The sequence below is a fragment of the Drosophila pseudoobscura genome, chromosome X, assembly GCF_009870125.1.
Source record: "Drosophila pseudoobscura strain MV-25-SWS-2005 chromosome X, UCI_Dpse_MV25, whole genome shotgun sequence".
Lineage (NCBI taxonomy): Eukaryota > Metazoa > Arthropoda > Insecta > Diptera > Drosophilidae > Drosophila > Drosophila pseudoobscura.
The window spans coordinates 16,754,077-16,777,731 of record NC_046683.1 but is presented as its reverse complement, the minus strand read 5'-3'; the positions used below and the strand labels follow the sequence as shown (position 1 = coordinate 16,777,731).

Genomic DNA, 23,655 nt, shown 5'->3' with positions numbered 1-23,655 from the left:
TGTCATGTCACGGACAATCAAATCAAAAAGGCGTCAAAGCACAAGTCCTGCGCTGCATCTGTGTCTCCTTCGCACACTCCCATATGCTAGGTCTCGCTCGCACCTCCGCCTCGGCAAATAGAGCGTTTTCTCGTTCCATGTAACATTGTAAAATTGCATTTTCTCTCTCACTCTCACCAACTCTGGGACTGGGACTGGGCCTGGGCCTGGGCCTGCCACTGTCTCGTTCCCATCCAGCATCGCATCGCATGGCCCGTTGTTGTTGTTGTTCTAAAATTCAGATTATGATTTGATTGCCAAACAACTCTGGTGCCACTAGCACCCATCCCCATCCCCCTCCGTACCCTCCAGCCTCGTGAATGGGTCCTGGGTCCTGGATGGGCACCAAGCCTATTTTATATTCATAGATTGGGAATTACAAGCAGCCATTGCCAATTGTCAACAGTCTTTTTCACACACACGCACACTCCAGAGGGGGAAACGAGATGGGACATGGCCAGGGGGCGGGGGAGGGAGAGGCACGTGCTGATGTCAAGTTGTTACATGAACAGGGCGCCAACGACGCCAATTTGTTTGTTCATTTCATTTCATTATACCCTTCCAAAAGGCTCTGCGCAACGCAGATATACGTGTGTACCGAAATCTATTAGTACAAGCTCCGGTTTTCGCAAAACGCAAAGATACTTACGATTTAGAATCGGTTGAAATAAATTGCACATCGCTTATAAATACATATTTTTACTGGGCGGAAACAAATATAAGAATATTTGCTAATGCTTTAAGTTTATATTTAAATAATTGGCAGTTCATTTGCGTAAATGTGAATATATTTAATACATTTATTATTAATCACACCTCACATTGTACTTCAACCAAATAAAAGATAATAACAAAAAATCAGCGAGTGCCCGTTGACAGATCAAATATCGATATCATGGGTATTACAGATCGTCTGGCGTCTGTTCCTTAATTCACGAATTTATCAGTTTCAAAACGAAGGAATTTGTGTCTAAAATATTGGAATTTCCAAAAGAAAAACGTAGATTGTTTTCATCAAGTGAAATATCGGAAAACAATTTGGAAATGAAACACTTATCGATAGCCAAAAAGTGGGAGGCGATCACCGGAGCACGCAGATCAGATGTCAATTCGCACCGGAACATGGGTATAGTACATAGTATATATATATATGAGTGGTACATATATAGTATATATATGAAGCTGCAAGTATATCTAACACTTCGGTCCCCAAAACTTGGCTTTTCTTCTCTTGTTTCATTTCATTTCGTTTCATTTGTTTTTCTCTCCCCGCCAGATTTTATCATTTCGCTTTTGGGGTGGGCGACGGGCGATGGAGTGAGCTGGGTGGGCGTGTCAATTGGAAGCTCAAATAAAGATGAAAACATTGTCGACTTCCTTTGGGACACGCCTAAAAAGCTGGGGCCGAACAGGAGCAGATAGAGCATAATATTTTCTCTTAGGATCATTCCCGTTTGAAGTGAGGAATTAATAGATATATTCAAAAAAATATATTATTCAAATTAGAGTTTGCAGAAATCTGTTGCTACGACTGACTCATGGAGTCTTCAAAGCAGATAGTCCTGAAGTCCGCACTTTGCAGGATTTACTCAACAGAGCAAGGATCTGTCATTTAGCTGTATAAAGACAGAATGTTTATAAATAAAACGCTCACAAATAGGAGGAGTTTAGCTGCAAAAAAGCAAAAGAAACCGCGGGGACATTCGCAGACTTCGGATCTGGCGAATTCGAATAAAACGCAGAAAAATTATTAATAAGTCGGACCACTATAACAGGATATAGACTTGAAAAATATACATTTATTGGCATGTCTAGAGCTTCTACTAAATCTCTTTTTGTTACTCGAAGATTTTCCAATACGATATCATATATTTTTTCTATAAAATCTGTTGTTGTGGATCGTCCTCAAGGCTCGTACGACCACGTTTAAATTAGTTTAATTAAATTAATTGAAGGCGAAGAGTCCTTATTTAATTTTAATATGCGTTCAGAAATTTCCTTTGCTTTTAAACCTTCAAAAAAAAATAATCAATCACTGCACGATATTTGATTTTAAACATTGTAAAAAAGTTCTTTGAACTAAATGATTTTTTAAAAAAGAATTAATTGACAGATTGATATAAAACTTCACATACGTTCATATAAAAGATGTGCCAAAAAATAAAAAAAAAATTTGGTTAGTCGTAACGCCGATATTGAGCACCCTAGTATATAATTTTGAACTTTGAAAACAGTTTTCAAGTTTTCAATTTGGTTTTGAGCCACGAATTGTCTTGAGTTTTGCGTTGATTGGACGGACGGGTACAATATGTTGAAAAATGATGTCTATAACAATGTGGCATACAGCTACGCCGCCTTTAGGCCAAGTCCCCCTCCCTGCCGCATTCCATTCGGACTGATCCCACCCCACAGCACGGCCCCTGCCACTCGGCAATATATCGGTGTGCCCCTTCTCCTGCCACATCGCGGAGCCCATTAAATGCATAAAACAATTGCCAGACAGTTTGACGCTGTTGGGCAACCTAAAAATGCAAGCTCCACGGCGAGAGGCCTCCAAAGTGTCTGTCTGTCGGAGTCTCGATTCGATTCGATTCGATGGGATTCGATTCTGTTTGTCTGAGCCCTGGCTGGTCCATGGGTCCATGGACTGGTCCACTAGTCGCTGGTCGCGGTGCACCGCCCGGCGGTCGGTCCGGCCGTCTGGTCCGTCCCAGTTGGTGGTCGATTTTTATGAGCGCCGCGCGTTGACAGCTTAAAAGTCTCTTAGCATGAAAAATATTGTCAACGCCAAATGGCGATTCTCGATTGTTTGTGGTTGTTGGCTGCTCTGTTGTTGTTGTTGTTGTTGTTGTTGTGGGTTGTTGAGAGGAAAACTTTTGACTTTTGATGTGTTTTGGCGATAAGATTTTGATAGAGCTGCGATTTATGCACGGCAGTGCTCTCTGGCAGCCAGCCAGCCAGGACTTTTAACTTATCTGCAAAAACTGACAATCAAAAAAAAATATCAATACTATTGCGGAGTAGTAGGGGTACTCATAATTAGCACAGTTTGACAAGCACTAAAGTGGAGCTCGATTCGAGAGGCGAGTAAATTAATTTCACAAATTGTGCGGCAGATAAATTCGATTTTAGATACTAACTCTATCCCACTCTCTCTGTCTCTGTCTCTGTGTGCGTGTGTGTGTGTGTGTGTGTTGGCCTTTTAAACAAACATGATTTTGTACTCTTATTTTATGCCATATTTAAACTGATTTAATTTGATTTTCAGTCTCACTCTTCGCTGGTCTTTCGTTTGCCTTTCGATTTGTGTCTCGATTTTCGTTTCAGTTCAGTTCGGTTCGGTTTTGTTTTTTTCTTCTTCTTTTATGCATATAGTCTATAGAAATTAACATAAAACTTACCCCCACCCCACCCTCGCCTGATAAGAAATGCGGTGAAAACTTTTCTGTTTCTGTTTCGGTTTCGGTTTTTGTTGCTTTTGTTTTTTGTCTCTCCTCTATCCTCTCCTCCGCCCTTGATCTCTGATTTTGATTTTATTTGTGGGCTCTTTTTGTACGATTTTGTCACGGGCCTGGGCGGCCTTTGTTCGGCCGGTCATCATGATATATAACAGGCGATAACGCCTAATCGCCTCGATGTGAGCATATATCATTCGGAGCACGGGTTTAACCATCTCTGGGGTCTGCTGCTGGGGTCGGGGGCCCTTCGATTTTCAAATCAAACTGGAGCGGACCAAAGCCATTCCAAAACCAGCCAGCAGCCAGCCGCCAGCCGCCAGCCGCCAGGAGAAGATCAGTGAAAATCAGTTCAAAAATCGGAAGAGGATTAGCATAGAGGGGAATCCGCGGAGGGGAATCCGGTTCGGGGGGTAGTTCCTCTGTGTAGTCCCTCCATCATTGTTGAATTGTTGATTTTCTTGTTTTCAAACATTTTTTTAAAATATTTTGAAATTAATATTTAGCAATTAAAATTCTTTTGATTATTTGTAAACTATCAAATCTGCTGGAAGTATTCCCTGAAAGCCAATAGCTTCTTTTGAAATATTTATGTATAGCCAGGATATGGAAAGATGGATTCGAGGGCTTGAAATTTGAATACAATTTTGATGATAAGAATATCCTTTCCATAAATATTATATTTAAGATAGGTTCACCATAAATACATGTATGTATATTCACTTTCCTTAGACTCAAAGTTATTTTTAATTGATTTAGTTTAAATTAAATCCCAAAAATATCCTAAAATCCCAATATTTTCAGACAACAACAAGGAAATTATTGATGAACTATTTCAACATTGAATTGAATGTTTATGAATGCCATTCAGTAGGTAAGGTTTCCATCAAAACTTCTCATCTCTTCTCAAAAATATCGTCTCAAAGAGACCAGTATCAACAAGTATCCCAATACGATCCCCGGGACTCCTCTCCCGCTCGAATATTTCCCTAATTTATGTTCCAGGCAGTTCTTAAAAAATATCCACACATGTATGTATGTGTTTGTGGGGCACCTAACGAGGGTCGATATTATGGTCAATCGTCAATATTATTAAATATAAATGCCGCAAACAAATTCGAAGGATGACTGATGAAAAGGGCCGCGAGTGGGTTCTCTTTTGTTTTTTTTTGTCCGTGTCTTAAGCGCGGACGCGACATTGCGTGATGAACAAACGTCGAGAATCATTTCTCAATGAGATCAGAGATCGGAGATCCGAGATCGGTGGAATCATCAGGGCCGCGGTCTCCGGCCATATCTGGAGGAGGGGGCCGGGCAGGCCCCGAAATGAAATGAAATGAAATGACATGACGTGTTGTTATTAAGCCGCATAATCAAAATAAAAACAAAACAAGGCCCCGCAAGCAGACACAATTTTTATGAATGAAAAGGGGACGTCCGTAGTCTGTACCTACTAGAGAGGTCCCATGCCCCATGCCCCATGCCTCATTCCATACCTGAGGGCCACACCCCGATTGGGGGCACACTGGCGCAAAAGTCTACAATTATTGAAGGAATTGCAGGAGGCTGGAGCGGTTTCCTATCCATCTGAAAGATAGGTATCAAGGATCAACCGTTTATTGGGTGTCTCTTCAGATATATTCGAGTCTTTAGCCCAGAATATATCTGAGTACTTGTCCGATCAGTCTCTGAAATGCCTTCCGACACCTTTCGCTGAAGTCTGGTTGTCCTTTTGTGATCGAAAACAGAGACTGGAGCTTGAATTTGTATTGCCTTCGAACCAGTGTGCATCGACAGTCGGCAGTCGGCAGCTTCAAGGCGATTAGCGAAAAGCGGTAAATGTTGTGTTAAACCTCAATTAAGACCGAGGAAATCCAGGTAGAGGAGAGCCAAGAGCCAAGAGCCGAGAGCCGAGAGCCGCCAACAGGATGTTAAACTCTTTTGGGCAATTTGAATCCGCTTTGACTGACGCCACACGCCAGGGTCAGATTTGAGAATTTACGACTGATCCGCTGATCCGACGATCCGACGATCCAACAGGGTGCTCCACCGCGCCTGCCCCTGCCACTGCCACTGCCACTGCTAAATGATCTCACACAGACAGTGGCAAGGAATGGCGCCTAGAAGGAGTCCAGTCCAGGGAAGATCTTGGCTGTGCCTTTCCTACTCCTCCTCCTGCTCCATCCGTTCCTTTTCCTCAGGCTATGCCCTTGCCTCCTGCCTCTGTTCTGGCGACTCCCCTCGTTCCATCGTTAAGTGCTTTTTAATTTGTTTGCATTCGGAATCCGAATCTGAATCTGAATTCCCTGTGTTCCGCTTTTATCGAGAATCAAGTGAGCTGAGTGCAATTACGACACCTTCAAAAAGCCAAACACAGGATACGCACACAGGGAGATAGGTCGGACGGAGAGGGAAAGAGCGAGAGACTCTCATCCTCAGGCACTTAAGCTCATCCCCAGGGGGTTGTTTGCTCGCCTCCCACCACACTGTGACACCCATCCACCCACCCACCCACCCACCCACCCACTCATCCCCGTCGAGGCCAGTGGGTGGTTGGTTGGTTGGTGGTGGCTGGTGGCACGATTGTCTGTTTTGGCGAGTGGCAATGGCTAATTAAAATTACTTTCCAGGGCGTCACTCTGAAATTTACACGCAGCTCCCATTCGAGGGTGCTGAGACCTCACAAAGGTGGACGGGGGTCGGGGGTGGCGGTGTGGGTAGGGGGTAGAGAGTGCCACATTAATGGTCAGTTGGTCATTTTGTAGCCACTTTTAATGAGAGTCGCAGGTCCCAGGTCGCAAGTTGCTGCTCCCAAAGCCATTCATTGCTTGGGAAAAACACTCGCACCTTACCGCTCCAGCTACCCCTCCAGCTCCCCCCCTCCAGCTCTCCCCCTCCAGCTACCCCCCTCCAGCTCCCCCCCCCCCCCCAGCCACAGCTCCAGCCAACTGTGTATTTGTCATTTTTAATGTCTTTTTAAATAATTTCGTGTGGCTGATGAACGGGCCGTCGAGTGGCGAGAAAGGTGAAATACACTCTACGAAATACGAATGGGTTTAATGGGTCTCTTGATCTATCGTAGCTGTCTGTTCCAACCGAACTATGCTTTCACTTGAGTAATTGCCTTCAAAATGTGGTACTCCCATGATTCCCATGATTCCTATATATGGGTTTTTGGTTACTCTTTCAGCATGGAAATCTTTGAAGTACACCCAGACTTTGATTTTATTCCTGTTTTCGTTCAAGTCCCAAGCGGTTCCATGGTGGGGATGTTTTAGATAGATATCTGCGATATTATTTTCCTATAAGTTGATTAAATGAGTCTCTATCTATCTAATCTATCATTCTTTGTTGTCTTTAAGCCGAGTCTCACTTTGAAATTTTGCTCCATAAACCACATACGAGTCCATATATCATAATACGTCCGATTCAAGATGGATTGAGTCTTTAATGAATGGATTTTCCTCCCCTATAAGAGCATTTTAGTTTCGTTTCAATAGCAATTCTTTTTCCTCTCTCGCTTCCATCTCATCTTTAATTAACTTATTTTCACTGTGCTGTGTAATATCTCTCGCTTTGCCTTGGGGATGGGGGGCTGCATTGGGTGAGCAGCCAGTGCCGTTAGTTACTGGAGGTATCGCTTCAACAAAATGGCGGCCCCAGCTGGAAAATTCGTGTCCAAGGGGCGAAAGTCAAGCTGCCTCATTAGCTGGCAGTTGGAAGGCAGGAAGGAAGGAGGGAAGGCGGGAGGGAAGGCGGGAGCTTGCAAGACAAATTGTTGTCACATTTTTATGGGAATCTAATTAATGATGTACTAAAGCCGGCGGTGTTTTTAGCCCACAGAAACATTCATAACTACATGTGTAGGAAAGATGGAATATTTCTGAAATAACTAGGAAATTATTTTGAATTTTTTGGAACATCAATCGATCGCAAAAATAGATTAAAAACCTCTAAGGTACTCGTATTTGCTTAAGTAAAAGGAAAATACAATTTGCAAATCATTGGAAACCATAGTTTCTCCCATTTATTCATGGAATACTTATATTTAAGGAGTTTCGATTGATCTTTTTCCTCTTATGTTCCATCTGTCATATCATAAGCAAGGTGCACTCAAAATTGTGATCTTAATATGATCTAAAAATGATAATTGAATGTGTATTCTATGACTTAATGAACGGCCTTCACATCATAAATATTAATTTTAAATAATGCATGTCTTCCATTCTGGCCTTATGATAAAATAATAATTAAAATTCGCCGAACAAAATTAAAGAAAAACTCTGTGAATCGATTGAGGACTATACATATATATAAAATTGTTTATACGAACAAATTAAATATTGAGTGCCAATATTCCAAGTAATTCCATTATCCATCCCCGGGGGGATTTTCTCTGGCTATTTGGATTTATTTTTTATATGGTTTGATATCTTGGATAAACTCTGTGGAATACCATTTATCAAGAATCATTTTTATTATGGGAGAAAATAATTACTATAAGAAAAACTCTTGCCGATTTGGAAAGATTTTCACATCAGATTTAATGCAATTATTATAATTATTATTATATTAATGTTATTAAATAATTACACTTCATAAGATTGATTAAATTGATTAAGATTGATTAAATAATTCATTGATTTAATAAGTTAGCCTTTAATAAATTTAAAAATAAAATCGGGACAGTGTTATGTTATAGAAATTGGTTTTTATTTATTTTTAATAATTATATATTTTTTTTTTGGCATGGTGGACGTTTTGGCGAATATTTTTACCACCTCCTTGATATTGAAATGCTGAGAGATCATCCCACTCCACATGAACTGATGAAGGGGGACATTTTTCCTTATGAATACCCTTCCGCTTTGCGTCACGTCCCCCCTTGATCGATTCCCACATTGTTAGCCAGCTCATAAAAGCTGTAGATAGATTGTTAGCGGATCATTCCAGGAACTATTTTCGATGGCCATTGAAACAGGAACTTGCCACCACTAGGGAGGGGGAGGGGGAGGAGTAGGGGGAGGCAGGACTTGAGCAGCAACAAATAATTTCAGACAATTGCTGTCATTGTCTTTGTAATGAAGCCATTTTTAAGAGCAGCAACATGCAGCAGCGGCAGCGGTCGAGGCACCCGCCTCCAGGCGCCAGGGGCTGGCCTCCCCCCCTCCCCCCTCCCCCTCCCCCTCGAACCACTTGGCCCGGGCAGCAGAGCAGCCATAAACTAGTTGCCAGGCCTGAGAGTCATTCACTTGCACATTAGGCAGCAAATTGACATCGATACAACATAGGACGAAGGAGCAGAAGTAGCAGGAAGGCAGTACACACACACACACACACACTATCACACTTAGAGGGAGACAGCCTGGGCCTGGGGATAGAAAGAGAGCGGGCGAGAAGAGCGGGCATCATTTAACTGCTGCCAATTTACTGTTTAAATGCCAAACAAAAAGTGTTAACAAGCGCTAAAATAACAAAAGACAAACACCAACAACCACAATTAGAAAGACAGAGAGAGAGAGAGAGACAGGGAGACAGGGAGAGAGAGACCAAATAGCAGGCGATTTTGGCAAGACAATGCCTTGGGCAAGAGCGAGTCAGATATATTTATGCTCTGCCACCATGTCCCGTGTATCTCTTTCTGATTGTGTGCATGTCTCTCTCTCTTCGCGTGTGCGTGTGTGTGTGTGTGTGTCATGACAGTGAACCAGTTTCAGGGGGCGTGGCCTGGAGAAATAGGGTTGACAGCATCCCATATCCCATCCATCCATCCATCCATCCATCTTGCTGTCTGTCTGTCCGTCAGAGACAGCAACAACAACAGCAGCTAGAGAAGAGCGACGGTTCCCCCGCCAGCCATAAAAGTGTTGAGTTCACGCAGCTGCTATAAAAAGTTTATGGATGGCGGCAGAATGCATTTGCTGAAGATTGAGGATCAAGCCATCGATAGCTGTACATCAGATGGGGATGTTGTAGGGAAACAGCCCCTGAATTACTTTTACACTGAAAGAACTTTTTTATTTTTGTATTCAGCTGCAATCTAAAGTGGATTTTACAGAGAAGAAATCATGAAAAAACTTTTATAAAACCAAACAAATTTCAAATTAAAATATTATCAAAAAGTTAAACTCTGAAAGTAGACAGAATAATTTTTAAAAAATAAATTAATAATTTTGCGGATAATTACCACCAGCGCCAGTCCTAGGATCGAGAACAAACGCCGTTCGCCCTGTAGCCATAAAAGTAACCGTTATATCTGCTCCGTGGTCCGTGGTCCGTGGTCCGCGGCCATTGCCAGGCGAAAACTCACCACGAAAGAGACACAAAGATGGAGCGACAGAGAGACAGACACAGGCGACAGAGACACAACTACGCTGCTGCTGATTGAAGCCTAATGAATGTCAATTGCCGCCAATTACGACCAATAAATGCGGGCAATAGACACAGAAGGAAGGAGAGCGCCCAGCCAGCCACACACAACCGTCGGCGAGAGAGAACGAGAGCAGAGAGCAGAGAGCACTGTCAGCGGAACTCACCACGATAAGAGCTGGCCCGCTTGGCCAGGCCCAGTGCTCAAGAGCTCAAGTGGTCGAGTGCTCGAGTGCTCAAGTGCGAGCGGGACGACGACAGGTGGCCGCGCACCTCTGAGTGGCTCGAGCGAGCGAGCGGCCGAGCGGCTGAGCGGCCGAGGCTGGCTCAACAACTGGTTTCTGCCGGCCGCCGAAAGCCAGCTGCTGCTGCTGCCACCGGTCCGGGCCGGGCCGGGCCTGGTGGAGTGACTGAGCCGGGTCCGTGCTTCAGTTTCGGTCGAAATCCACAGGCGAGCGGTTGTCCACACCGGCTCTGGTTCGCGGCAGACAAGCAGACAAGGCAGACGACAAGTTACGACTTCAGAAGTGGCAGCAGCACCACCACAGGCAGCACCAGCAACAACAGTAACAGTAAATTACACACTCGCGGTATTAACAGTAATCGAGTGGCAGAGACGAAAGCCCAGTTTGGTGCCCCAACAATCATTGAAAGTTGACTCGAAAGAAAACGCGCGTGTGATATATAGTATTTTTTTGTTGTTGTGCCCCACAAAGTGAGCAGTGTGTGCGCGCGCGGGGAGAGCAGGCAGCAGGCAGCAGGGAACAGGGAGCAGGGCGAGCAGACACACACATGACCACAATGCCACCGGAAATGTCCGCAGCAACGGCAGCTCCCGTTGGCACAGCACCCAGTCCGGCCATTGCCGTCGGCGGCGGCATGCCGCGCGATTCACCGCCCGGAGGTGGCGCCGTGGCCATTGCCACCACTAGCCCCAATGCCACCAGCACCACCACCACGCAGGCGACGCGCTCCCGCTTCATGATCACGGACATTCTGGCTGGGAGTGCGGCTGCCGCGGCTGCTGCAGCGGCGGCGGCGGCAGCTGCGATGGCAGCGGCCTCCTCGGGGCACGACACCGATTGCTACGGCAGGGAGAGGGAGCGGGAGCGGGACCGGGACCGGGAGCGAGAGCAGGCTGCTGCAGCGGTGGCCGCCCATCATCATCACCAGCAGCAGCAGCAACAGCATCAGCAAGCCGCCCTCCAGCAGTACATCGTGCAACAGCAGCAGCTCCTGCGCTTCGAGCGGGAAAGGGAACGGGAGCGGGAGAGGGAGCGGGAGCGAGAACACTTCAGGGAGCGCCACTCCCCGCCGGCGAATCCCGCACTGGGCTACCACCATCAGATGGCGCCCCATCTGCTGGCCCACTTTCCGCCCTCCCACTACGCCGTGCTCCAACAGCAGCAACAGCAACAGCAGCAGCAGCAACAGCAGCAGCAGCAACATCCGCATCCGCACCATCTCCAGCAGCAGCTAGAGCGGGAACGACTGGAGGCCCTGCACCGGCATGGAGTGGCAGTGGGAGCGGGAGTCCATCTGGAGCCTCATCACAATCAGCATCTCCACCATGCGGCTCATCCCCATCACGACGAGCGATCACGGTCCCCGTTGATGTTGCAACAAATTGGAAACAACAACAATAACAACAGCAGCTCCAACAACAATAACAACAACAACAACAATAGTTCTAACAGCAACAACAACAACAATAATAATAATAATAATAATGGGAGTGGAAGCGGAATGATGCTTGGAGGAGCGGGAAGCAGCATCAGCGGCGACCAGGCCAGCACCATCGACGACAGCGACAGCGACGATTGTGGTAAGTGAGAATCGGAATCGGGATCGGTATCGAAATCGAAATCGGAATTCATAATCCAAGACAATAGGGATACAGGTCAATAGAGATACATCTGTGGCGATAGAGAATTTAGCTGTAGATATACTTCTGATAGAGTTCTGAGGAAGGAAAGGATTTATTTATTTGCAGTCCGTGCAATTTTTAGTAATTATAGATTAGAAAAGATTACATATTTCAGATCTATAAAGTGGATTCATTTACTTGGTTAATATTTTGTATATTTATAGAGTTCAAGTGAAGTTTACCCATACATTTAATATAATTACTATATTCTTAATCAAAGAAATCGAACTGGGAAACCGAACCGAACCGGATTGAGGGACGGAATAGGAATAAGTAGGGGATATTGAGGAAATATTCGAAAAATATCCTATATACAATATTTGGTCAGCAGTAAATGCTGGTGTTGTACATATTTGAATAGGATACGATGATGTGAGGATAACAAAAAAATATCATAGCATTGGAATTGTGAAATTATGCAGGGATTATGCACATTTTTAGAAACTAGGAAAACTAGGAACTTGTTTAGGAATCAAAAGCAAAAAGTAGGTGACCAATCACTAATTGAAATTGAATATTTAGCGATGGATCGTACGTAATAAATGAATGGGGAATTCAGAACTTCAGATCTCCTAAGTTTTAATGTTCAAGAAAAAGAAAATTATTCATATCTCCCAAGGGAATCTTTTGAGAGAAAATGTCCTCAACAGCAATGATGTTTTAGCCATCTACCTGCCATTGATCATATCCAACAATGGTAGATGATTAGGAAAGTACCCAATAGGTTCCCAATGTTTTTCGAAAACAATTCATGCCATCCAGTCGAGATTTTGTGTGTGTGGATGCATTTTCAAGTGCCTGAGACCTACTATTGAGTGCAGCGTGAAGCCGCTAACAGTTCTGGCTGTTGTTGGCTAATAAGTAAGATAACTGCAACAACAACAACTGCCACAGAAACCACTGTGAACTGTGTGGCATGCGGTTAGCGGCGGCAGCAGCTCCGGGCCTGAATCGAAATGGGAAAATGTTGGCCCGATAGTGGAAGCCTCTCGCTCAGCCCAGTCAAGTGGCAGCCGAGAAGTGGAGTGCAGGGGCTAGAGGGGGGGATAGATATAAATATAGAGCTGAGGCTGGGCCAGGGGCTGGGGCAGGGGCTGTGGCTGGGGCAGAGGCACAAGCAGGTGTCTGTGGCCCGCGAGTCGACGGCCGGCCAGGTCTCTCGAACAGATTAACAAAGTGCACACTTTTCGTTTCGTATATACCCGTATAATTTCCCAGTCAAAACTGTCAACGGCAATACCCTCTTCTCCTCCCCTGATTTTTCCCCATTGCATGCAAAAATTTAATTGATTTTGTTGCTAGTTTCGGTTTTGTTTTTATTTAGTATTCTCGCTTTTATTTGTTTACTTGTTAAGTGCTTTTAAACGTTATGCAAATTATGACAAATTACTATTAAATAGTCGTAATCGTGCGTTTGCAATTGATTTTTTTTTCCATTGATTCTGTGGGGCTATATAATTCAGAATACTCACTGCCAAGAGATAGAGAGAGAGAGTCTGTTGGGGCTATGAACGGAGACATTTTGTAGATCCTACATAAAATATATTGAGATATTCTCAAGGCGTGAATGTTTCTGAAAGGAACTAAGCAAGTCTTTAAGAAGTATGCCCTAAAATATGTTTGTGTAGACCTCGAATGTTGAGATAATGCCGACACACATATCTATATGAACAGATGGTCTTTCTTTCTAATGATAGTCGACTTGAGAGGCCTTGTCTTCAGGCCTCTATATTTTCAGCATCCCCTTATCCGTAGTTTTGCTCAAAAGTACTTGCACATCTTTTCCCAAAAGAATAACCAATTTTATCAGAGGAAAACCCTCGAAACCTCGAGTTCAATTAAGTGCTTCTTTGGCTTAATATATAGTAATTGTCTTGTATGCAGTAGGTATGTAGGTTAAGTTGTATCTAGTTCCTTGATTTGTTTCAGTATCTCTTCCATCTGTGCTTTCATACTCAATAATTTGCTGCAATTTCATGGACAATTTTCACAGTTGTGTTGCGGTCTGCGTGTGTGTCTGTTTGACTTGTGCCAAAATCAATTAACAAATTAAATTATAGCCAGAAAGCGCAGCTTAAATCAAAGAATCGGCGGGTTAATCAAGACCTGCAACGCAGACCAACGACCCGACCGGACCGGACCGACCCCCTTCTGTTTTGACATCCCGCTGTCAATTTTTCCGAAAACGAAATTGCTTTGATTTGAGACACAAGCCAAACGAAAAAGAAAATAAGAAAACAAACGAAAATCCCTCGAATAAATACAAATAAAAATCGAGAAATAAAAATTAACTTTAATCTGCTGGCGGGACGACAACAGCACAACCCACACACACACACACACACGCACACACACACATACACACACTCCCATTGACAGTTAGGTTAGGCTCTGATTCTGTCTCTTTCTCACAGAGGTGGAGGGCCCACGCGGAGCGACTTCGACTTTGGAACAAAATATGAAAGAAAGCCCCAACCTTTTAATACCCCATGAGTTTCGAACATCCGGAATAAAGCATTACGGAAAACTTAGGGACTAATGATTAAAGTTCAAGAAGAAATATTGAGTGTTCGAATCGGAAGTTCCGATTATTCATTTTACAACAAAATCTCGAATACTAGAGGAATCTACAAACTTTTTCGATGTGCCAATTCTAGGGTTTTGTTCGTTCTTCTTGTGCCTAAGAGGGTGTCTTATAAATGGGATACTCATCCACATCATGCCTTTGTTTTCCTACGTTCAAAAACAAAACCAAAACGCAGCTTTTAACGGCTTAATCGAAGCCCACCAGAGAGAGAGAGAGGGGGAGAGAGGGTACGAGTGTGTCTCTGGGCCTGTGTTTGAGTCTGGGGGTATCAGAGCTCTCCACACAACACTCGCGTGTCACTTGAGACGCGTGCGAGCGACAGTTGTTGCTGTTGTTCTGCTGGCTCTTTCGGCTCTTCGGGCTCTCGTTCTCAGTCTTCTGTATGGCCCAAAAGGATCGTTGTCACTGGCTTATAGCCGCGTTTGAAATTGACCCAAAAGCTGGTGCCCGTTCCCTTTCCCGTTCCCTCGGCTGCCCACTGAACTGTTCACTGATCGATCTGGCCAACAGGCGGACAGGCGAGGGGCAGGCGAAATCACTTGAATCACATTTCTTTTACCGCCTCAATGCCTCCGTGCCCCACCATCAAGTGCCAAGGATCAGCAACAGCAAAAAAAGGGAAAAATTGATTTCAAATTGAAATTGATATTTTGGGGAATCATCTTTCATGCGAGTATACTCGTATGGCCGAATTTGTAGGCATTTCAAGAATGCCACTCTTTGTTTGGCTTCCAAGCCCCTGAAGGCGGACAAGAAGAAGCAGCAGACCGAGATAAAGATAAAGACAAAAGCAAATCCACTTAATTCACATAATGGAAAGCAACAGAAAATTAATAAATAAATGCTCACGTGCGCCACGTACGAACCAAGTTCGTTGCCCAAGTCTTTTGTTTTTGCCTCGCATTCTTCCCTTGGGATACAAAGACTTGCATCGCCCTGTCCTCAGTGGGTGTTGGATACCCTAGGAAAATGGTCTCTGTTGCAGGCGGGAGATGGAAGAACCTTTTCGAGGGGCCATCCTAACCTATTCCATCCTATTTCCATCCTATCTTCGACTATTCTGTTTGAGTAACAAGTATTTAATAGATTCATTGAATATATACAAATTGTTCTTCACATCTGGGCTTGTATAATTATCGTTTTAAGAAACTCTCTTCTCGATCTGGGCAGACTTCATTTATAGACCCATGCGGCCTTCTCTCTGCGGCAGGGCATTCAATTTTCGTTGGGTTTTCTGTGCGCTGGAAAGGAAATGTTAAATCATAGACCCAACTGCATTATAACAACATTATAACTATAAATTATGGTTATAAATTATAATGCAGCCAACACGAGAGCCAAGCAACCGTTATATAAGGTTAGCTCTGACGCTGCCTCTCCCTCTCTCACCCCCTCTGTCTCTGTCCAACTCTGTTCAGTGCACTAAACGCCAACATTATCAAAATGTTGATAAACGTTTAGCCACGAAACAACAAAGAAAGGAAAACGGCAGAGAGGCAAAAGGCAGAGCGATAGTTCTGCCAAGGCGGTGGAGCCAGAGGCAGGGCCAGGGCCAGCACGAGGGTGCATCGCCTTTAATTAAAATGCAAAAAGGCCAATTGCAACTGTGTTTCTCTCCCCCTCTCCCCCCCTCTCTGCGGCTCTCCTACACGCTCTTTTGCCGCTTCTCATAGTTGTTGCTGCTGCTGCTGCTGCTGATGTTGCGCAATTAAAATGCAAGCATAAATAAAATAAAAAATTGCACAGGCCAGGGCGAAAGGAGAGCGAAGCGGCAGACAGTGAGAGCGCAGATAGCGCAAAAGGAAGTCGTCGCTGCACACTTAAGCATGTTTAATACAGTTTAGCCACAAGCACTTAATTACAAATGCGAACGACGAAAGGGGGGGGAGAGGCACCCGGTAGAGGGAGCACCACAAGCGCTATCTATCAACATATGAGTACCACATTCAACAGCAAAGTGTGGAACAGAAATTGCGGAAATGCTTTGCAGCTCCGACTTTTCTCCAAGACCTGAGAATGGACGTTAATGGAGGAGTACTCCAAACACAGCAAGAGATACAGATAGATAGAGACAGAGAGAGAGAGAGAGAGAGGGGGAGAGAGGGAGAGGAGAGACATGCCATGGGATGGGGGGGATGGATAAGTACAGAGTATCCACTGGAGCAGAGATGGGGTGTGTCGGAGAGAGGTTATTAGAGAAACATTCAACAAAGTATAAAAGATTTCAACAGATTTTCAAGTTGAACTAACTCCAAAACGTACACTGAGAGAAATGTCTGGATGGGAATACACCTACCCTTTGGAGATCCATGCCATAAAGAGGACTTATTCGGTAGATCAAGCCATCCCCTTAGCAAGGCTTCCGCTCCGTTGAAGGAGCCTCCAGCAGGAGTCTACCCCCTGGGTATGTACCCCTGTTGCCAGCGCCAGTGTTCACTGTACACTATCCCATCCATCAAAGTAATGCTGATAATTGTCTGTGGCTGTTGTTGTTGTTGTTGTTGTAATTTGTGCTCATAAACTGTTTAATTGCAAATTAGCAAAAGGCATTCGAACAGCCGGAGCGGCAACAACAATGTTGCCACATCCGAACATGGTCTGTGGCAGCGTGGCAGTGGCAGTGCCAGTGCCAGTGGCAGTTGCTCTTGTTGCATGTGAGTTGGTCATAAAAGGAACTCAAAAGCGCTTAAATGTTGCAGAAAATTGCAAATATGTGGATCCGAGATGTCCGATCCGAGAGTGGGCTATTTTTTGTACTAGTATGGGATCAGGGTGGGGGAAGCAGGAGGGAAAAAGATACCAATTGCAGGGTACGTTGCGCCCATAGATCCCACAAATGATGTATATATCTTTTGTTTTTGGAACATTCAGAGCTAATCCAAGACATTACCTATTAATAATTATTCCTTTACCCATTTAGGTGGCAAAGACGATGATGGGGAGGACAGCCTGAAGAACGGCAGCTCCGCCAACGGCGACTCCTCGTCCCACCTGAGCCTCAGTCTGAGCAAGAAGCAGCGCAAGGCACGCACCGCCTTCACAGACCACCAGCTGCAGACGCTGGAGAAGTCCTTCGAGCGGCAGAAATACCTCAGCGTCCAGGACCGCATGGAGCTGGCCAACAAACTGGAGCTTAGCGACTGCCAGGTGAAAACCTGGTATCAGAATCGCAGGTGGGTCTCTCTCTCTCTCTCCCCCTCTCTCTCTCTATGTCTGTCTCTGTAGAAGCGGCCTCCCTTTGAGGCTTTGTCCGGCCGCTTGATTGCCGCCAGTGCGGCACTCAGGCCGACTGGTCGCTAATCAGCGCCTTTAATGGGTTGCGCCCATTTCTTCGCGCACTTTTCCAATAAAAATCATTTTAATGGCGTCTGTCCACCCCTAGCCCCCTGCCCATCCAGCCGGCATCCCCATCTTCATCTTCCCCATACCCATCCTCCCGTTTTCAAGTAGTCGGGTATCCATTTTGTGCGGAGTGTTTTTATGCTGATTACTTAATTTGCTGCATTTTGCGCTGCAAGTCGTTAAATCTCGTCGGCTGTTTATTAAATGAGTTGTTTACTTTTTTGCCATCATCGATATAGTGTCGATTCTCGACCGTCGTTTGCCGTTTTTCTCTCAGTGCAAGTTTGTTGCCCAAGTCTTTCGATTCTCAGTGGCTGCTGGCCTGCCTTATTACCCGAACGTTCTGTCTGCTTTGGCATTTTATTTTCGGTTTTAATTATTGCCCAATGACTTGTCACTATTTCAATGAACAACAACAACATCTGCGTGGGGGGGGGGGGGGTGGGGGGTAAGGGGCTAGTGCAATACTTAGACGTAGATGGAGAGCAGCCAAACAGCACCTGACGGAGCCAAACGCAACCGGATGTGAGTGCTGCTGTCTGGGAGGTTTCTTCAGAGGTTCCACCAAAAGAATATATTCTCATTCGTTGAAAAGTGTTGAAGAAGGTTTAGATCTGGCTGTACCACAGCTTTAGGGAGATTTCTAATATTTTTTGTGATTTTGCATGGTGTTAAGGAAAACAAACGTCTTCCCATTACCTAATCCCAAAGTCAACACATCCTCTGCTGCTCCTCCTTCTGTCCCTTTCCGGATAGAACACTTCACAGCTGCTCTCTCCCTCTCCCGCTCCTTTCTTTGGGCGATGAATGCGCAAAAAGTGTAAAGAAGGCCCTGGCTCTCGACCTGGTTCTAATTCTAGTTTCAGTTGCAGTCAAGGGCCCTGGCGCCTTTGAACAATTAAAGGATTTGCAAAAAAAGAGAAGAAAAATAAGGAAAACAGCTCTGCCGCGGGGCGGGGCGGGACGCTGTCAATTAGGGCTCGGCTTTCCGTTTTCCGTTTTGGGTTTAGAGTTTTGGATATTATTTTTTGTTGGACCATTTTGGTGGGCTGGCACAAGATTAATGACAAAACAATTAAGTGCGAAATATAAACAGTCGGGGAGGACCGAGCGGCCCGGGCGCCCCGCCGGGAGATGCGAGCGGGACTCCGTGCTCCGAGCCGTGACTCGGCAGTACTCCGGCCATGATGATTAATGGAGAGGACTTGCCTCTCCATCTTGCTCTTTGCTTGCCTCCTCTCTTTTTCTGTCCACTCTTCTTTATCGCCATTTTCATCGTTCTCTTCTCTTTGCAGAACCAAGTGGAAGCGCCAGACGGCCGTGGGCCTGGAACTGCTGGCGGAGGCTGGCAACTACGCGGCCTTCCAGCGGCTGTACGGAGGCGCCACGCCCTATCTGAGTGCCTGGCCATATGCGGCGGCCGCTGCCGCCCAGTCCCCGCACGGCGCCCCCCCCTCGGCCATCGATATCTACTACCGCCAGGCGGCAGCCGCCGCCGCCCTGCAGAAGCCCACAATGCCCGCCTCCTACCGCATGTACCCCACCAGTATGCCGCCGGGCATGTCGCTGCCCGGGATGCCCCCGCCGCCCCCCGGCGCTGCTCCCATGCTGAGCGGCTACTACGCGGCCGCCGCGGCAGCAGCGGCCACCGTTCAGCCGGCGCCGCAGCAGCTGATACCGCCGCGCGACCGCTCGCCGGCCACCAGCCAGAGCGCCAACAGCGAGGCGGACTGCGAGCGGGGCAGCAGCAGCAGTCGCCAGCGCCTGCTCACGCCCAGTCCGCCCCTCAATCCGGGCAGTCCGCCCCGCCGCGACCGGGAGCGGGAGCGGCTGAACGAGGTCGAGGATCTCCCGGGGGGAGCCCCCCTCAAGCTGCTTAGATGCTCTCCCCTTCCCGCCGACGAGGAGCACAGGCACAGGAGCGGCGCCGAGCAGGAGCGGGAGCACGACGAGAACGACGAGGACGACGAAGAACTGGCCCTGGAGGTCTGATGAGCTAGCCAAGGGCTCCTCTCTAAGCTGGATCTCACAAACTGTCTAAACATCATGGGGGATATCTATAGTAAGACCTTCGAAATGTTACGGAATGTTTTGTTTTCTTTTTTTTTTGGTTCGGAACGAGATGGTCTTTAAATTTGTTTCAATGGAGTGTTAAAATGTTCATAAAATACTAAAAAATATATCTACAGAGGAATCCAGAGAGGAATGGGAGTATCTTTGTCGATTTTTGTTGGTATTTGCTTGAAATTCAAGGATATAAAAACTGTCGATTCTTTGACTCCAAACAGAAATCGATTGAAGAGTTTTCAGTATTAACCGATTTCCCGATCTGCCGATTTCGTCTGTCTTTTGGAACAGCCCCAGTAATTGTGAAGAGAAAACAGAATACTTTTTTTTTACATACATATATATTGTATACTTAAATTAACTTAGACTAGTGAAAATGTTGTAAATTTTTGTAAATGATTTTTGTACATACGAAGCAGACCAACAACAGCGCAGCGGCAGCAGCAGCAGCAGCAACAAAAAGAAAAAAAAAAAGAAAAATTTTTTTTTTCCAAACAATAATTTTTTAAAACTTTTTTTGTGCCTAGTCTTAAGACGTCTATTGTGTGTAGTAATAATAAAGCAAAGAAAAAAGAGCAATCCAAAAGAGAATGAGCGAGCTGGCCTTTGTTTTCCAACTGTTCTCTCGGGCTGAAGGACTTTCCCCGAGTCCAAGCCCGAGCCTGAGTCTAATGCGAGCTGACACACGAGCAGGCCGCCGAGCAGCCAAGCAACCAGCCACAAAGGGAAACAGCCCAAGGGGAACTCGATAGGGGCACTCGAAACTCGAAAAACTGTTGCATTTTTGGCCTGGGAAGCGTCTGTGGTCCATTAAACTGCTCACTTAGAAATTGTTAACATTTGCCAAGAGCCGACAGCCAAGTGCCGAGAGCCAAGTGAGAGAAGCTCGAGAGAGAGTCGGAAAGACTCGGGCCACTCCAGACCCAAGACGCCGCTCGCTTTCCGTTCGAGTGCCGGACGCCGAAACGCTTTTAATTGACTCCTCGCCCAGAACAACCCTCTGCCCTGTCGATGAAGGGCGACATCGCCCTGGCGATGGGAACGTGATCACTGCCAAGGAATGAACGTGTAACGGGCACGTATAGTGGGAAGAGTCACCATGATTTGGCCAAGGACAAGGAAAGCCAGGAATCTCCCTCTTCTCACTCTGTTTAAGAACCCCATCCTCCCTTGCCCATCTGGTAGGGGTTCTTTTGTAGCCTGTACTGATACATGTAGATATTCATGGAACTAATGAGTGAGGCTTTGTATTGTGTGACAATTTTCTTTTAAGGAAACCAACCACCGACTCACACGCACAACTCGTTACTATCACAGTACCAGAGCAAAGCCTCTTTGTCTGTTGTTTTCGGGGCAAACTTTTGACTTCTCCGATCGGATCAGCCGTGAGTGATGGGTTCCCATCACGCTCCCATCTCTAGCTCGTAGTGCTACGAGTACCTACCCCGTTGCTGTTTGTTTTGCCTGTTTACATGCCGCTTGCCATTTTCGCTACTTTTATGACAATTTCAATTTTTGCATTCTGCCTTCCCTCTCTGCCACAGTCACTGGGCCTGGGTCTGGGCCTGGGCCTGGGCCGTTGCCAATGTTAATGTTCTAATTTATGGGGTTGCGGCTAAGCGAATTCAATTTGCGTTGCCTTCGAGTGGCGGGCCGCAGCCGCACAACCCCTACAATACCGAACCCAGGACCGTTTCCTCATCCTCAGCCTCATCCAAATCCAAATCCGAATCAATGTCGACTTTGGGACTCTGCGTGAAGTGCCTGCGTCGTCATCCAAGTCAAGTGTCGGAGGGTTCCGCGATTTGTGCGTAGAGTTTCCTGGGAGTCATCGACGACGTCGACGACGTCGTCTGCATAACGCCTCTGTAACAAATTGATTATTCGGTGCGGTTTTTCTTCGGTTTCAGTTATTCTTTCTCGATATACGACGAGTATCTACAATTTTGTTCTTTTTTTTCGCATCGATTTGAAATTTTTATGAGTGCCTCGAGTGAGAGGAGTGGAGTACTTATAAATTTATGAGTGGCCCGTCAAATCGTCCGACCGTGCGAAAGTTTTCACTGAGAACGCAGCCACAATGGACGGGCCCAACGGGCAGCTTAGGTGTGGGTTGTGGGTTGTGGGCCGTGGTCTGTGGGTCGTGGGTTGTGGGTTGTGGGAGATGGTGTAATGGTGCGGTGGTACGGCGGTTAAGCTTCAAATTTGCATATTATTGTTTTCATCTCACAGATGATTGGGCAAACAAAGTGTCAGTGGGGGTGCTACCCCCCCGAACCACCCTCACAGCGGACCCGACCCAACCTGATTCCCCCAAACAAAGGGGGCTGAAAAGACGGCTAAATTGGGGTCAAATGTGGGTGTTATGCAAGCACAATTTATGGCAATATTATTATATTTATATTGGTATTTATGTCGAAAGAAATTGTGTCATTTAGAATTTAACAGACAACCGAATCCCTAATGATAATTATTATCAACTGCCCTAAGATCGGTTTCTTATAAGGCAACAAGCTATCCCAATGGTATAATATCGTTATACCATGCGATACACCTCTTCAGTTCTGATCTCCTTAGATTCCTAAAGGAGTGCCGGGGCTCAGCCCTCAGTCGGTCGCCCGGCAGTCCTCCAAGTAAATAATTGTAAAGCCTAATTAATAGAACTTGTAAACTGTACTTTGTACTTTTTTTCTTGGAAAATTGTTCGAAATAAATTGTTTTTTTTTAAAGAATTCTAAAAAATTCTACTTAAAAAATAATGGAAGAAGAATTTTTGTGACTGTACAATTTTAAAATATGAGAAATCCATATTAAATGGCTTTAGGGGAAATTTATGTGTGAAAATCGAACTTTAGAAATATCCAGAAAATGAACATCGTATGGGAATGTCCCAAGTTTTAGCCAAATATAACCCAAAGTTACGCATTGACTATTTATGGTAGAATCTCAGCATTTCTGTATTTCAGAACTCCTCCTTTTTTGTCTTTCGCCATCATCCCCATGGGCTAGACAGACAATTGCCATCGTTTTTTTATCACTCGTTTGAATGATTGCGTCTATTGTACGCGTAAGTAATTCCTTGGCCACGTTTCCCCTCCAAGTTTGCCGAGCCAGTGGCTTCTTTTGTGCATCCGAGCTGACAAAGTGCTTTCACACCGGAAGCAATTGCAATGCGTTCGCCGTCGTCCCACATCACCCCACACCCACATCCCGCACCCACATTGCCTTTGCCCTCTCTCGTTCCTGGGGCTTTCCCTTCCGAATTGTTGTCGCAATCTTTTCCAGCTAATTGACAACTTTCTGCTCAGGGTCCGCAGCCATTGACTTGGCTTTTTTTATGCTGCTATCGACTTCTTTGTGAGGCTAATTTGTCACAGGATTCAGGCGATTGCGGGGGACTGCAAGGATCAGGAGCAGTCGGGATGAGAGATGCTGCTTCATTACACAGGCAATTTGTTGCGCACAAAGCGCCGCACTGCTCCGAACGGAATCGAATGGAATTGAACGGAATTCGAAATGTGTAATATGGAATGTGGAACGGGAACGGGCACGCTGTCGGGGTGGCTAATGGGGTCTAATGGGAGAGTTTGGAGCTTCCGATACCAATAAATTTGTGCGCTTAAATGCGTGTGTTTATCGAATTAGACTTTGCCGGAAGGAGGATGGGTCCAGGCCCAAGTACAGGAAGTTGACATACAGGAAATTTATGTGTGTGCCAAGCGGGTCAAAGGGGATACTTTTGATGCTGGACACAAGGTTATATCAATACCCAGTCCACCCCACCAGCCCCTTTGTTCGGCGTGCTCTCGCCCAGCGGATCCCATCTGACGGCTGCCTTTAAATTATTGTAAATGGGCCTTGTGGCGCCA

At 45.7% G+C, this 23,655-nt stretch overlaps 1 protein-coding gene across 1 annotated transcript; it reads left to right on the top strand.

Annotated features, from left to right (window-relative positions):
• The first annotated feature begins 9,791 nt into the window (after nucleotides 1-9,791).
• Nucleotides 9,792-20,377, top strand: B-H2 (homeobox protein BarH2). Its single transcript, XM_002133897.3, has 3 exons — nucleotides 9,792-11,688; nucleotides 17,298-17,550; nucleotides 19,015-20,377. The coding sequence occupies exons 1-3, from the start codon at nucleotides 10,656-10,658 to the stop codon at nucleotides 19,709-19,711; spliced, it is 1,983 nt and encodes a 660-aa protein (XP_002133933.3). The 5' UTR covers nucleotides 9,792-10,655; the 3' UTR covers nucleotides 19,712-20,377.
• The last annotated feature ends 3,278 nt before the right edge of the window (nucleotides 20,378-23,655 follow it).